This window comes from Alternaria dauci, chromosome 1, assembly GCF_042100115.1.
Source record: "Alternaria dauci strain A2016 chromosome 1, whole genome shotgun sequence".
Classification (NCBI taxonomy): Eukaryota; Fungi; Ascomycota; class Dothideomycetes; order Pleosporales; family Pleosporaceae; genus Alternaria; species Alternaria dauci.
In genome coordinates this window covers 5,056,539-5,072,454 of record NC_091272.1, presented here as the reverse complement: position 1 = coordinate 5,072,454, position 15,916 = coordinate 5,056,539, and the positions used below count along the sequence as shown (strand labels likewise).

The 15,916-nt window shown below is 54.6% G+C and overlaps 4 protein-coding genes across 4 annotated transcripts; 2 read left to right on the top strand and 2 right to left on the bottom strand.

The window, feature by feature from the left end:
• Positions 1–261: 261 nt before the first annotated feature.
• On the top strand, positions 262–3,498 carry ACET3X_001572 (uncharacterized protein; the record flags this gene model as incomplete). The annotated part of the gene is made up of 1 exon (XM_069446878.1): positions 262–3,498. The coding sequence occupies one exon, from the start codon at positions 262–264 to the stop codon at positions 3,496–3,498; it is 3,237 nt and encodes a 1,078-aa protein (XP_069311814.1).
• Positions 3,499–3,607: 109 nt separating this feature from the next.
• ACET3X_001571 (uncharacterized protein) lies at positions 3,608–5,038 on the bottom strand (the record flags this gene model as incomplete). Its single annotated transcript, XM_069446877.1, has 2 exons — positions 3,608–4,760; positions 4,812–5,038. 2 exons carry the CDS (start codon positions 5,036–5,038, stop codon positions 3,608–3,610), a joined length of 1,380 nt encoding a protein of 459 aa, XP_069311813.1.
• Positions 5,039–6,480: 1,442 nt separating this feature from the next.
• Positions 6,481–9,374, top strand: ACET3X_001570 (uncharacterized protein; the record flags this gene model as incomplete). Its single annotated transcript, XM_069446876.1, has 2 exons — positions 6,481–6,705; positions 6,756–9,374. The coding sequence occupies 2 exons, from the start codon at positions 6,481–6,483 to the stop codon at positions 9,372–9,374; spliced, it is 2,844 nt and encodes a 947-aa protein (XP_069311812.1).
• A 631-nt stretch (positions 9,375–10,005) lies between these two features.
• On the bottom strand, positions 10,006–15,166 carry ACET3X_001569 (uncharacterized protein; the record flags this gene model as incomplete). Its single annotated transcript, XM_069446874.1, has 3 exons — positions 10,006–10,110; positions 10,200–14,469; positions 14,520–15,166. The coding sequence occupies 3 exons, from the start codon at positions 15,164–15,166 to the stop codon at positions 10,006–10,008; spliced, it is 5,022 nt and encodes a 1,673-aa protein (XP_069311811.1).
• Between the last annotated feature and the right edge of the window lie 750 nt (positions 15,167–15,916).

Genomic DNA, 15,916 nt, shown 5'->3' with positions numbered 1-15,916 from the left:
GTGCTAGAGCAAGCGCAAAGAGCCAATCATGGTGTGTAGGATGGATTGCGTCTTGCTCGGTCGGTCTTCTGCCGATGTCGCTACTGGACGACGGCACTTTTTGGCTGCTACGAGGCGACAAATCCACGACGCGGATATACTCCCTCGGTGAAGCGTCCGTAGAGTCGTAGTAACTCTCCACCTCTCTCTTACACCAAAAAGAGAGACTCTCAGTGCCTTGACCGAAAGGCTGAGTTGCACAGGCGCATACCTGCATTCAAGATGCATTTCCAGCAGACGGAGTCCGCTGGCCCTGGTGCCGAGCAGACCGCACCCAAGGACTTCACCAAGAAGTCGTCCAGTCTGCCGTTTGGTCAGGACCTCTCTTACCAGTCCATCGGTGGCCCTACCTACCTTACCGCTCAGACTCTTGTTCAGCAAGTCGCATACGCTCTCTCGGACAAGATCTTCGCATACTCGGCTGAGTCATTCGATCTGGATGTAGCAGTCAAGTACTGGCAAGAACAGGGCGAGAAGAATGCTCTCGGCTACCAGACTGGCGTTTCCTCTCTGGAGACGAGGACCGGTGCTGGTGCCATTGCATTGGGATACATGTTCTCAAAGGACTTTGACCTGAAGAAGCGCCACATCCCCCAGTCCATCATCGCCTCCTCCTCCACCTTGAACTTCCTCCGCGCTTCGCTCGACCAACTGTCCGCTCTCTACTCGGTCGCCAACCCATTGACCGCCCACATTGCCGCTGTCGACTACTCCGCCAACTCCAGCGCTGGTCTCGTCACCGACTATGTCTCTTCCCTTACACTCGCCGAGGACCTTGGGCTTGGTCTCGTCTGCAGCCCGTCTGTCTTCGAGACTCAGCACATGTCCCTCTTCGCGACCCTCCTATCGAGCGTCCTCCCTACGATTCACACATACGATGGCATTAGCGTTGGAAGGGAGACAGCCAGGCTGGTCGATACTCTGGACCAGACCAGGCTATACAACAGCTACGAGGCAGTGCTCAAGGCCGTCTCTGAGGTCGACAAGAAGCACTCAGACACTGCCGGACGCGTTCTGCGCCTGCTCCAGGCCTTCAACGACGAGCTCGGCGAGGACTACAAGCTCTTCGATTACTATGGTCACCAAGAGCCAGAGAGTGTTCTTGTTGTCTTTGGTACCGTCGAGGCTTCGTTGACCGCTCAGGTCGCCAACGCCCTTTCCAAGGATGGCGACAAGGTCGGTGTTGTCAACGTCCGTGTCTACCGCCCATTCGTTGAGGAGGCGTTCCTTGAGGCGCTCCCAAAGAGCACTCGTCGCATCGCCGTTCTTGGTCAGGTCAAGGATGAGGCTGCTGTGCTCGACCCCGCCGAGTACTCGAGGCTCTACGCCGACGTCTTGGCCTCTGTCCAGTTCGCCTACGATAGGGACATTGAAGTCACCGACGTCAAGTACTCGCGCGAGCAGGTCTGGACACCCAGCAACTTCCTCGATGCTTTCCGCCAAATCCACGCCGAGAAGGAGGGAGCCGAGGTTCGCTCTTACGTTGACATTCTGAACACCGCCGATGTCAAGCAGTACAGCTTCTGGAATCTGGACGAATCACCAGCCGCCAACGCACCTGTCGTAGTAGGCAAGCTCCTCTCAAGCGACTCTTCAAAGAACGTTTTCGTTCGCAGCGGCCACGACAACCTCGTGCAGGGCGGTGTCACTCGCACTGACATTCGCAATGCTGACTACACCATCGAGGCGCCTTACGCCGTTGAGCAAGCCGATGTTTCTTTCATTGGCGACATTGCTATACTCAAGGAATTTGACGTCTTGAACAGCGTCAAGCCTGACAGCTCCATCATTGTGAAGCTTCCCGGCGTCAAGAACGAGGATGTCGAGCAGAAGCTGTCACCTGCCTTCCGCAAAGCTCTTGTAGACAAGGACATTGAGCTTTTCGTTTTTGACCCTACTCTATCTGAAGCTGTCGCTGAAGATGAGTCTCTGGAGTCATTCCTCACCCAGCTGGCATTCTTGAAGGTCGCTCGTGAAGACCTTCTCACCTCTGGCTTGAGCAAGCTTGCTGCTATCAACGGCAGCTCTGATGTCTTTGAGAAACTCACCCAGCAGCTCGAAAGCGCTCTGCGTGAGATCGAGGTCCCTGCCGCTTGGGGTACCGTTGACGAGGATGTTGAGCCCATCCGCCTTCCCTCGGACATCAACGTCAACAGCTTCGCTCCCTTTGACCGTATCGAGACCGAGCCCCCAACCCTGCTCAAGAACTGGCAAATCGCTGCCAAGGGCTTTGCCTTTAAGGAAGCCTTCGGCACTGCAAACCAGGTCCGACCCGATCTTGGCGTCAAGACCAGTATCGTCCACGTCAAGGAGCGTCGCCGTCTCACGCCGAAGAACTACGACCGTAACATCTTCCACATCGAGTTTGATCTTGGTGATTCTGGTGTTACTTACGCCATTGGTGAGGCTCTTGGCATCCACGCAGAGAACGACGAGAAGCAGGTCGACGAGTTCATCAAGTGGTACGGTCTCAACCCTGATGAGGTTGTTGAGGTACCATCTCGTGAGGATCCCAACGTCCTTGTTAATCGCACTGTCTACCAATCTCTGCTGCAAAATGTCGACATCTTCGGTCGCCCACCAAAGCGCTTCTACGAATCGCTTGCCGAGTTTGCCGACGACGAGCGTGAGAAGCGCGAGCTTCTGCAACTGCTTAGCCCAGAAGGCGCCACTGAGTTCAAGCGCCGTGCTGAGGTCGACACCGTCACCTACGCTGACATCCTGCTTGAGTTCCCATCCGCACATCCAAGCTTCCACGATATTGTCCGCATCGTCAGCCCAATGAAGCGCCGCGAGTATTCCATCGCCTCCGCACAGCACGTGACTCCCAACTCCGTCTCGCTGCTCATTGTAACTGTCAACTGGGTCGACCCCAAGGGCCGCGACCGTTTCGGTCAAGCGACACGCTACCTCAACAGCCTCAAGGTTGGTTCACCGGTTACCGTTTCCGTCAAGCCCTCCGTCATGAAGCTCCCTACCAAGACCACTGCGCCCATCATCATGGCTGGTCTGGGTACCGGTCTTGCGCCTTTCCGTGCCTTCGTTCAGGAACGTGCCTACCAGAAGCAGCAAGGTCACGAAATCGGCGAGGTTCTACTCTACATGGGTTCCCGTCACCAGCGCGAAGAGTACTTGTACGGTGAGGAATGGGAGGCATACCAAGATGCCGGAATCATTACTCTCATTGGTCGCGCCTTCTCTCGTGACCAACCTCAGAAGATCTACATCCAGGACCGTATGAGGGAGTCATTGACGGACATCCGAAGGGCTTATCTCGAGAAGGAGGGTAGCTTCTACCTCTGCGGGCCGACATGGCCTGTGCCTGATGTCACTGAGGTGCTTCAGGAGGCTGTCGACGTTGAGCACAAGGTCAAGAACGTTGGTGCTAAGAAGATTGACTCACGCAAGGAGATTGAGAAGTTGAAGGACGAGGGCAGATATGTGCTTGAGGTTTACTAGATTAGATATTGGTCGTTGCTTGGCGAAGTCACGTTTTGTTATTGATGAGTTTAGCGGTCATTAGGATGGCCTTGGGCACAAAACAAATTCAATAGACTTTACAATTAGCTTACAATCGGCTTTGAATCTTCTCTAGTGTATCACCCAGCGCATAATCGCTTGCCGCAGTCTTGCTTCTCACCTTGTCGCCTTCCTCCTTGGTGACATAGCGTGCCTCGACGGCTGGGTTGTAGGAGAATTGACTCGCTTGTTTGACTTCCTCGTCGCTCATCTTTACATTCTTCTTGCCATCAGCGCGCTTGTATACATTGACCACGACAGCTCCGCCCAGGCCCAGGTTGTGCTGCAGCGCCACATCCGCTCCTTCAGCGAGTCTGTTGTTGGCCCAGCCTCGAAGCTGCCATGTCAGTTCTGCGCATTGTGCCAAACCAGTCGCACCGAGGGGGTGTCCCTTGCTGATGAGGCCGCCAGATGGGTTCACGATGGGTCCTTTACCGCCGTAAGTGATATCGCCATTGCGCACCATCATGTGTGCTTTTCCGGGTTCGCTGAAACCCAGACCTTCTAACAAGATGAGTTCATTTGCCGAGAAGCAGTCGTGCACTTCCGCGACCTTGATGTCTTTTGCATTCACACCTGCTTCCTTCAAAGCTGCCTGTGCCGCGCGCTTGGTCATGTCAAAACCAACGAGATCCATCGACGACTTGGAGAAAAGCTGTGGAGAGTCCGTCATCAGAGACTGGCCTGCGATCAGAATAGCCTGACTCTTGAGATGCGGTCTAGCATCCAAAAACTTTTGGCTCACGATGACGGCTGCGCCAGCACCGTCGCTCGTCGGACTGCATTGGAGTTTAGTCAACGGGAAGTGAATCATCGGCGCCTTTTCAATTTCCTCGAGCGTGTACACGTTCCTGAACTGCGCATACGGATTCCTGGAGCTGTGCTCATGACTGATCCTCGCAATCTCGGCAAAGTCGCGTGCCTCAGCTCCGTACTTTTCCATGTATTCAACACCGGCATTGGCAAAGTATTGCGCATTCGGTGGGGAATTGCTTATACCGCGGGTATCGGCCATCATACGCATCGAGAGACCCATGGGGGAGGGGCGGTCGTTGTACACGGACTTGATGGAACCTGGCTGCATTTGTTCGAATCCAATAACGAGTGCGCAGTCAATCGCTCCGTTCTTGACCAGGGTTCGCGCTAGATGAAGACCGGTCGAACCGGTTGCGCATGCATTGTTTGTGTTGTAGATTGGAATACTGATGCTCGTCAGTGTCTCCACATCTCACAGTCATGGCCAAGTGCCATACCTCGACATGCCGAACTGGTAGAAAATTCTTTGGCCGCTCGTGGTATCTCCGTAGCAGTAACACGCAACTCCTGTCTCAACATCATCGTAGTTGATTTGTGCATCCAGCATTGCCTTTACTCCCGCCTCATAGCCCATCTCCGGATATGCGCGTGTTTGTCGGGGCTTGATGAACTTGGTGAGCCCAACACCAAGGACATAGGCTGGAATCTCATTTTTAGGTGCCATGATGATATGATACTAAGCAGACAGTCTGTATGTAAATGATACACAACAGTATTTACAAGATAAACTTGTCGGGATGAAGTTTAGCATATGGATGTCGTACCTGGCGGGAGGCGACATCCTGAGCCGAGGTACGTTACAGTACCCCACCTGAACATCTCCGCATCATCAGCGCGTTCGAGTCGTTCCTTATCCATCGAAAGCGCAAACCGGTTCAGGCTAGGGACGAGTTCAACGAGGTGTTGAACACATCGATGAGCCGGCGCACGTTTGACATGTTCGCGGTCTCGGTGGCCTCACCGTGCCTCAGTCGTCACGATCAAGCTAGCGTCAGGTACTGGGACGCGAAGTCCACCGAACGTCAACAAACCAGCCATCTCCGCATCATCAACTGATAATCCGTATCAAGCAACATCGAAATATCGTTATATCGCAATATCGTAATATCGCATTGGAGCAATGAGTTCGGCTTCAACTTGAAGCAAGGTCGTCGTCGGCCGGCCGCGTTCCAGCAGACGCCCATGTATAACCTGCGCAAAACCCACTTCCCATGAACGCGTCACCTCAAGTACTCCAATGTTCCATCTCTTCCTCTGGCGTGCCGATTTCCCGGGAGCGCTATCGTCTCCAACCTTGCGACGGTAACTGTAGGAAACCGATGGATACCAGCAAATTGATAGGCTCCATATCTTTTTGCATTCGCACTGGCACTCGGAGCACACAAACGACAAGGTGACCTGACTCTTACAGTCACCGGGACAAGCAAAAGATAAGGTGCCCTCGACTCATCAGTCAAGCTCATGTACCATGAGCGCGATCAATAGTGGATGATGTTTTGCTCAGCGGCCCACGCGCAATTTGCAAAGGATGGCGGTTCCTGCCTTGGCGATTCGTTTCGAAACAGCTAGACTCCACCCCGACGTCAGGTTCATGCCAAACAAACATGAAACACCATTATCGACGAATGAACGCAACCGTGTTACCGAAGTGTGCGTCGGCATTTTGACGCCTGTGCTGCATGTAATCAACTTAGTACAGTGGTGCCAACGCCGGATGAACGTTTTGACACCCGTAGCGCGACCGATGGACCATGTTCCTGGACCACCATGGTCCAGAATCCAGGTTGACATCGTCGCGAGGCTGCATCTTGGGCTTGTTGACGGACGCTAGGTCGGAGATGGCATCCACCCTTGAATATGGCAGATTGAGGGCTCTTGACCCGCAATGGCACAGCATTTATATAGAGGCATGTCTTGTGTCGACTTGTTCGGCACAAGCTTTTTCGCTCTCATTCATTCATTCATTCATTCATTCATTCATTTCTTTGCGCGTTCTACGAACGTTGCTTTCTAGTCATTCTTTACAGCCTTGACGGCTTCACACTCTTTTGTCGGCAGCGCCACACCATTCTTTCTCTCACCTAAGTCATCACTCTTACCGCCAAAATGGCACGCACATTCCTTCTTTCCACAGCCCTCCTGGCACTCGGCGTCTCGGCGCAAACTTCGACCAAATTCACGGACGAGAAGACTGGCATTACTTTCAACGGTCTCCAGCACTCTTCAGGCTACAGACTGGGCTACGCCCTCCCAGAGAATCCTACCACCGACTTCATCGTCCAGGTCCAGGCTCCCATCACCAACGATGGTGGTTGGGCTGGATTCAGCATGGTATGTTGAGAGCATGCAATGCTATGCAGATTATATACTGACACACTCAGGGCCAATCCATGACTGGCAACTTGCTAGTTGTTGCTTGGCCTCACGAGGGCGAAGTCATCGCCTCCTTCCGAGAGGCGACTGGATACACAAACCCGGCTGTCAAGACTGGTGACTTTACCATGTCTCCAATTCCCGATGGAACCTTCGTCAACGACACTGCCTTTTCATACACTTTCCTGTGCTCCAACTGCATCAGCGAGGACCCATCCACTGGTCTCGTCATCTACGAGTCTCCTAGCTCGAACGTCATGGGCTGGGCTTACTCTGACACGGCGCTCGCCGACTCTACCGATGCTGGTGCGGCGCTCAACTACCATGACGCTGGTTTCGGAGCTTTCGGACTTCCCATGAGCAACGCTATGAGCCCCGACTTCGAGAAGTGGGCTGCTATGGCGGTGGCTAGCACCCCTAGTGGAGGCAATTCTACTACACCTGGAGGCAACTCGACCACGCCAGCAGCCCCTGTTGCTGGAAACACCACAGCCACCGTTGCTAACTCTACATACGACTACATCGTCGCCGGAGGTGGTGCTGCTGGTATCATTACAGCCGAGAGACTCGCAGAGAGCGGTGCTTCCGTCCTGTTGATTGAACGCGGTGGCCCATCATACGCTTTCACTGGTCAGACTGAGGTCATGCCATGGAACGACACTGTTTCTATGTACGATGTCCCAGGATACGGTTACTACCTCAGCGACGTCGGCAGCCCCGCATACTGCTCCGACACTGCGGACATGGCTGGCTGCCTCCTAGGTGGTGGTACTGCCGTCAACGCTATGATGTACGTCAAGCCTCAGGAGCGTGACTTTGACGACAAGTGGCCTGCTGGCTGGAAGTGGGCTGACGTCGCTGATGCGGCTGATCGTGTGTACGAGCGCAACCCTGGACAAACTTACGGCTCAGAAGACGGTGTCCGTTACGATGATGGTGCCTACGACGTCTTGTCACAGTTTTTCGCTGGCCAGGGATGGACCGAGACCGACTTTGTTGAGAACCCCAACGCCAAGGTCGACGTCTACGGCCACCCTACCTGGAACATCGCCAACGGTCTTCGCTCCGGTGTGGTCAGGACTTACCTTCCCCTGGCCCAGAAGCTTGACAACTTCGAGCTGATGATGAACACCAATGTCGTTCGCGCTGTTCGTGAGGGATCGGCTATCTCTGGTGTCGAAGTCGAAACCGCAGATGGCAAGCGCGTCATCTACAACGTCAAGGCCGGAGGCAGTGTTATCCTTGCTGCTGGTTCCATGTCTACTCCCCGTATCCTCTTCAACTCCGGTATTGGCCCCGCCGACCAGCTCCAGACTGTTGCCAGCGGCAGCAGCGGTGTCAAGCTCCCCGATGAGGCTGACTGGATCGACCTTCCCGTCGGTGCTGAGATCAAGGACCACCCCATCTTCACCATCACGTTCAACACCAGCACTCCCCTGTCCGGAACTGACAAGGAGGCTCTGACCAGCCCCAACCAGACCCTGATTGATCTGTTCGCCAAGGGTTCTGGCACGCTCGCACAGTCTGGCCAGCGTCTTAACTGGTGGTCATCTGTCAACACCACTGATGGCAGCGAAATCTTCTTCCAGGGCACTTGCAACTCGCCGTCCGACAACACCGTCCAGATGAAGGTCTACATTACCCACGGTCTGCAGTCTGTCGGTAGCCTTGGTATCACTGCTGATGGCGCCACCACCTTCATCACTGATCCCCACATGACCTCTGACGTCGACACCGAGGCTATCACTATGATGATGGACCGCTTGATCGCCATGTCAAAAGGCGGCAACTCCACTCTCACTCTGAATGCTCCAGCCGGTGTTTCCAACGTCACTGGCGCGGACCTCATCAAGACTTTCAAGACCGGAAGCCACTACGTGGGAACTGCTAAGATGGGAACCAAGGGCGATGCCGGTGTTGTCGTCGACACTGACACCAAAGTCTACGGTACTGACAACTTGTTTGTCGTCGATGCTTCAATCCACCCCGATCTCCCTACCGGTAACACACAGGCAATCGTCATGGTTGCCGCTGAAGCCGCTGCTGCCCGCATCCTTGCTCTCGGTGACAGCCCCGCCAGCGGCACTGCTCCCACTGTCCCCGAGGCCACACCAGAGGCAGCTAGTCCCAGCGTACCAGCTGCAACCCCCGTAGCCCCTGCTGCTTCTTCCGCTGCCGCAGCACCCATCGGTACAGGCTCACCCGCAGCCCCATCTGCTGCACCCGTAGAATCCGCCTCTCCTGTTGCATCTTCTCCCGCTGGATCATCGACCCCCTCTGCACCCGCCGCGTCTGCTCCTGCTACAACTCCTTCGCCCGCTGAGCCCGCCCAGCCTGCCCAACCCAGCACCGCCGGTGCTTACGAACGCTGTGGCGGTACCGGTTTCACTGGCCCTACTACCTGTGCCAACGGCTGGAAGTGCGTAAAGCAGAACGACTACTACTCGCAATGCCTTCAAGCAACAGACTCGAACCGTGGCCGCTCTGTGCCTGTATCCCGTCGCCATGATACGTTGACGAGGCGTGCTATGGTGGGCCGTAAGCCGGTTAGCCCGGTTGTTGTCAAGGAGCATATTCACTCTCAGAAGCTGGGAAGGGCTAGCTTTTTGGATTCTTATCAGTCTTAGAGTAGGAGGGAAGGAAGGAAAGGAAAATCCCTTGAGGTATGAGTGCAAAGAGAAAAGTTTCTTGTATATATACTTTGTTCGATTCGTTTGGCTGCGCCTTTGAATACATTATCGAATATTCATGACTATGTTCATTGCCGTCTTCTCCATGTGCTGTGTTGGTTTCTGTGCTTCTATCGCCTTCTTATGCTTGATGTCTTGATACTAGGGGATGGACAAGCGTATTGTTCTCGCAAAGGGGGTAATTTTAACATCGTGCGTGGTCTTGAGAAGCAGGAGATACTACTGGTTGGGAGGGGAGTTCCACAATACAACAAAGAGCGTTCGCTAGCAACAGAATGAGATAGATGCATATGTGACTGGAAGCAGTTCAACGTTCAAAAGTGTAAAGGCAAGCTCGCTAACACGAAAATCATTCATGAATGACGATAGTACATTGAGATGGGTATAGTGCCATGATCTAAATAAGTAAAGCAAACTCATGCTGTGTGCAGAGAGAATGGCCAAGAGTGAGAATAGTGAAAGAATTACAACAACATAACGAGTCGAAGAAGATTTAAATAAGCATGCGCTTCATGAGCCGTCGTACGTAGCCGCAGAGCTGCATCATCATCGCCGGACGAAAAAAGGACTAATCTTGGTCCATGGCGAGTTTGTGGGCCGTCATGGTGCTCTCGGAGATTGCTTCGTTGTTGAGCTCAGCGAGCTGCTTCAGAGACTCTTGCATGGCTGCAATCTGCTAGCGGCGGATTAGCAGTCTGTATCTCGTGTGCGGCGAGCAAAATGCAAACAAAAAAACCACGTACAGGGTCGGATCTAACTTACAGTTCCGACCACGTCGTTGTGGTCACCGGTTCCATTGAGTTTGGGTGGCTGAACTCCAGGCCAGGCATCTTCAGTTGAATCTTCATCTTCCTCAGCCAGTGTGTTGATGTTGCGTTTCTCGCCAACGGTAGCCGCGACACGAGCGATTCGATCGCCAGCAGCTAGCATGGCCTCAAGGCGGTCGATTTTGTCGAGAAGAAAAGCATTCTCCTTCTCTAGGGGCTCGACGCGGGCCAGATGTTTGCGCACAACCTCGCCTTTCATGGTTTCGATACGATCTTCTGCATCTTCAGCAGCCCTGATGGCTTCATTCCGCTCTTGTTCAAGTACGCGAAGCTTTTCCTCGTACGTTGCGGACATGTCGGCAACTTGTTGAACTTGGTCCTGACGCGAGCCGTCTCTGTGCAGGCTCTGCTGCTCAGCTGCCTGTCGTCTTACCGTCTCGAGCTCGCTGATATGGTTGAGACGTTCTGCCTCCAACTCAGCAGTGAGGGCGTCGTATTTTTCACGCAGCTGCTGCAAAGCGTCGTTGGTGCTAGCTTCCATGCCAACCATCAACTCACTGATTGCTTCCTCGTGCGCGTGGTCCATGGATGCCTTCTGCTCCGTAAGATCAGAGTGCCGTTTCTGAACATCTTCAAGCTGCCGTCTTAGAGCGTCCATGTCATTTGAATGCCCTGTCTTGAACTCCTCCTTCAGTAGCTCGATAGCGTCACTTTGCTCTTGATCTGTCTTGGCAGCCTTTTCCTGTAACGCATTGTACTCTTGTTGCAGTTTTGAGAATGCCTGCTCATGGTCCTGCGTGAGCGATTCCTTGAGCTTTGCCATGGCTTCCTGATGTTCCTTGTCGGCGGTGGCCTTTTCGGCGAGAAGAATTTCGTACTTTTCAACCATTTCGTCAGTTCTGGTTGGGCTGCCTTGGTTTTTCGTTGACTGCCCTGCTTTGAGCTGATCAATTTCAGCGTGCAGTTCTTTCTTAAGAGCAGCAAGCTCATTGAGGGCGGATTGTTTTGCCAAAAGCGCCGCTGACTTCTCTTGCTCTAATCGGTCCGCATCGCTTTGCATGATCTCTAATAGGCTGGCATACTTCTGTTCGATCTCGGCTTGTTGCGCTTCGAGTGCCTTGGTGTGCGTTTCTTGAGCCATGAGTTGCTCGGTGAGCATATCTGCGTGGCTCTTCTCAAGGTCCGAAAGTCGCTTAGAGAGGTTGTCCCGTTGATTCTGCAGACTCTCAACCTCAGCCTTGTGGCTCCCTTCACTGCTGTTCATATCTCCCACAGCGGCATCGTACTTGAGCTGCAAAGCGTTCAGAGCTTCAGATGTGCTCTTCATATCCTCCTGTACTCGATCATACTTGGCTTGGAGCTCGACCAAAAGTTGCTTCGATGTGCTGTCTGCTTCTTCCTTTAGCTGCGCGACGATGCGGCTATGTTCATCATCTGCCAAAGACTTTTCTTCCAATAGCGCGTCGTACTTGGACTGGAGTTCGCCTAGAATCGATTTAGTCTTGCTCTCTGACTCCGCCTTCAAGGCTTCTATCATCTGAGAGTGGGTTGCTTCAGTCGCAGTCTTCTCCTCTAACAGCGCGTCGTACTTTGTCTGAAGCTCCTCCAAATGTTGTCTTGATGCGGTCTCTGCTTCATCCTTCAAAGCCTCCATGGCGTGTTTATGAGCTTCCTCGGCTGCAGTCTTCTCGTCTAGTAAAGTGTCGTACTTGGAATGAAGCTCATCAATCGTCTGCTTGGAGGAAGTATCGGCATTCTGCTTCAAAGATTCGATGGTATTGCGGTACTCCTCTTCGGCAAATTTCTTCTCCTCTAGCAAAGCGTCGTATTTCGATTGGAGCTCACTGGTCAGCTGCCTCGAGTGACTTTCAGAGTCTTGCTTCAAAGATTCCATGGCTTGTTCGTGTGCTTGCTCAGTTGCGCTCTTCTCTTTCAGCAGGGCGTCGTACTTGGATTGGAGCTCTTCGATAATTTGCCTGGAAGAGGCATCGGCATCCTGCTTTAGAGATTCAAGAGCGGTGTGGTGCTCCTCTTCGGCAGCCTTCTTCTCTGCCAGTAAATTGTCGTACTTGGATTCCAGCTCACCGAGGAGTTGCTTTGACTGGCTCTCGGAATCTTGCTTCAAAGCTTCGATTGCACGACTGTGAGCGTCTTCGGCTGAAGTCTTTTCTTCCAACAAGGAGTCATGACGAGCCTGCAGATCGGCAATGATTGACTGAGACATGGCATGCGCCTCCATTGTAGCCGATTTCTCCTCTTCCAACCGGTCGACTCTGGACTGAAGACCTTCGACAGCAGCAACCTCCTGGGTGAGGGCATCAACGCGAGCTTGAAGATCGGCGACAAGTGACTGGGAAGTGCCATGAGCCTCTGTGAGGGAAGCTTTCTCTTCTTCGACATCCTTGAGTCTGGCAAGAGTATCATCGCGATCTTGCGTTGCGCGAGCGGAATTCTCCTTGGCATCCGCCAGGTCTTTCTTCAGAGCTTCCAGTTCTGTGGACCGCTCGGCAAGCACTGCCTCATGCTCCCTTAGTGTGTCATTCTTCTCAGCAACAAGTGAGTCGTAGTCCGCTTGCAAAGTGTTGAATCGCTTTGTGGCGTCTCCCTCCAGATCGGCTCTCAGTGACTCAATCTCACGTTCATAGTCTTCGCCGATGACGCGGAGATCTTGTTTGTGTTTGTCCTGCATTGTATCGAGCTCTGCTTTGTATGTCTCCATCTTCTTGTTCGCCTCGTTCAATTCCGCTTGAACCTTGGCCAGATCAGACGCGTGTTGAGACTCTTGCTGCTGAGAGGCTTTTTCAAGTGTGTCGATGGTGCTGCGCAGACTAGCCGTCTCTGCTCTAAGCTGCTCGAGTTCGGCAGCATCGGTGATAAGCTGATCGTTCATGGCATCGAGTTGTCGGACAAGCTCGTCAGTCTCATCAGTCTTGACCTTGATAGCAGCTTCGTGTGACTCCTTGAGATCCTGGATTTGCTTGTGGAGCTCTTCAGCTACTCTGGCGCCATCAGTTGAGCCTTGTTGGAGCGCCACAATCTGCTCCTGAAGACCATCAATGGACTTGAGATGGCCGGAAAGCTCATCTTCTCTCGCGCGTAGCTCACTCTCCGAGTGTTGCTGTAGCTCCTCGATCTTGGCTTGCATCTGTTCTGCGTGCGCATTGCGCTCTTTCTCTAGGTCTGCAGAGACTTGATCGGCCCGCTCTTGCAATTTAGCAATATCGTCCTGTAGCTGTTTCTGTGTTTGAAGGTGGGACGCGATGGTGTCTTCCTTGATGCGTAGTTCATCCGTGTGCTTCTGGTGAATCGACTCAATCTCGGACTGGAGTTGCTCTACCGCCGCCGAAGACTCTGTCGATTTTGATTCGAGGGATCGCTGCGCTTCTTGCAGGGCGTTGTTGTGTCTCTCCTCCCGAGAGGCAACTTCTACCACGTACTCGTCGACAGTCTTGGTCAGCTCGTTGATCTTAGCATCGCGCGCAAGCAGATTGTCCGACTGGCTCTGCTCGAGCTCTGCAAATTTCGTCTCGAGGTTTTCCAATGTCTTCTTGGCGATGTCGAGCTCTTGGGAGAGGCTGTCGCGCTCTTGTCGGAGTGTGGTGACCTCGTGGGTGAGCTCTTCAATCTGCGTGGCTTGCTCGACAAGCTTCTTCTTCTCCTCGTCCCATTCGCGGCCCTGTTGCTCGAGCTCGGCATTCAGATCGTCGAGGACCTGCTGCAGCTCGCTGGCCTTGGCAGCCTCGGTAGCTTCTCTCTCCTGGGCAGCCTTTTTCTCTTCCTCGAGCTGCTGGCTCTGCTCTTCCAGCTGCTTGGTCTCTCTCGCAAACTTCTTTTCCATGTCCTCGACGAGGATTGTGTGGGCGCGTTGCTGGGACGGCGAGGCATCTGAGCCGCCGGAGATGGCCTTGTCCTTTTCGACAATGGCGGCCTGGGCATCGGCCAGCTGTTTGCGCAGCTTGTCCTTTTCGGAGTGCAGGTTGTCGACTTCACGGGTGAGGTCTTCGCACTGCTCCTGCAGCTTGTCGCGTAGGTTGGTCTCCTTGAAGAAGTCGTGCATGATCTGAGCGCTCCGCCTTTTCATCTCCACATCCATTTCGGCACGTCCCGTCGGCGCAGTATCCGGTCGCGGCGGCTCTTCGCCGAGTTTCGCCAGCGATGCCCTGATGGGCTCGAGAGCGCTCTTGCGGTTTCCAGCTTCATTGTCGGACGCGGCTTTTTCTTTGAGGGGCGCAATGCGGCGTGGAGACGTGATGACGGGGCTCTCTCTGCAGACAAGTTAGAACGTGGCAATGCAAGGGCTCGGGGTCCCACTCACGCTTCCTCGGCTGTATCGTCGGCCTCTGGTGCTGGGAGTTGAGGGGTGGAGACGGACAGCTTCTTCGCATGGCCCGACGGCACCTTTGGTGTTGCGCCTGCCGCTCGTGCTCCTGCCGCGGGGCGGGTAGGGGTCGCTCGTGTGGAAGGAGCCAGGGAAGCGCGTGGGGTTGCGCGGGTCGTCGCTGCCTCTGCGGATGGGCGTGTTGTTGCAGGGCGCTTGGCTGCAGTCGTGGGCGTGGTCGAGGGCGCAATGGACTGGCGTGACGCTGCCTTGGCCGGCGATGGGCGCGAGGCAGTCGACGATGTGACGGGCGTGCGACGGACTGCTGTTCTCTTCTTCTCGTCCCCCGACGTCACCGAAGACAGGTCTGGCTCGACATCGGATGCCGTCTTGGACGACGAGATGGTTCTGCGGGCTGCGGTGGCTGCCGCTGGACGCGTCGGCGGCTTGTTCAAGCTGGATCCGACTGCACTGGTGCGTGAAGTGGCCGTGGCGGGGGCTTTTGACGCGCTCGTGGGCGTTCGCGCCGTGCTTGCAGATGCCACGGTAGGCCGGCGGGCACTCGCAGCAGTGCCGCTGGTTGCAGTCGGGCGACGGGGCGGGACACCGTCTTTGGAGGCAGGAGAAGGGGCATTGGCAGCCATTTTGCGGCGGATTGAGCTCGTAGGCGTCGAGGGGGCGGGCAGTTTCTTGGGCAGCGGACTCCCGACTGGCACGCTTTCCGACGAAGCTCTGTCGCGAGCCGGGGGAGTCGTGGCCATTCCGCGCGGCGATTCAGGGGCTTCTGCTGATCAATGCACTCGCAATCACGCACTGCCGCCGGCGGGGTGGTGCGAGCAGTGACGGCCGGGCAGTTGGGCAGTTGATGCAGAAGGGGAGCGGTCGTACGGAGAGCGGTCGCGTTATAGTCGCGACATGCTCCTGCGCGCTGGCCGGGCAAAAGCATGTGGGGATCATGGCAAAAGCAGGGTCTAATACCTTCAACGCCCACCAAGACCACCCACCACCACCACCACTACCACGACCCAGTTTCGCCTGCGCTGCCCTCCATCACACACCTGGCCACTGAAGAGAGCACACGTCCCACCCATCACCTTGCATCATCAGTAGCGACACGCGGCACCAACGTGGGCCGGAACTGATGGAGCCAATGCACCCCATCTCTAGTAGCCGGCACCATAGTGGCTTGCAGCTCCCCCACTACGCATGCTATAGCCAGGCACCTCTTAAGGCATCAATGCGACACACATGCCATCCATGCGCAGAACCCGCACTTACGTCATTGGCTGCCTCGGACGCGTAACAGAACTGCCTTTGTCTCAATCACAGCACACAGCATGGTAAACGACATTTGCATCATGGTTTACGTTCCCGACTTGCTCTGCGACAAGGAG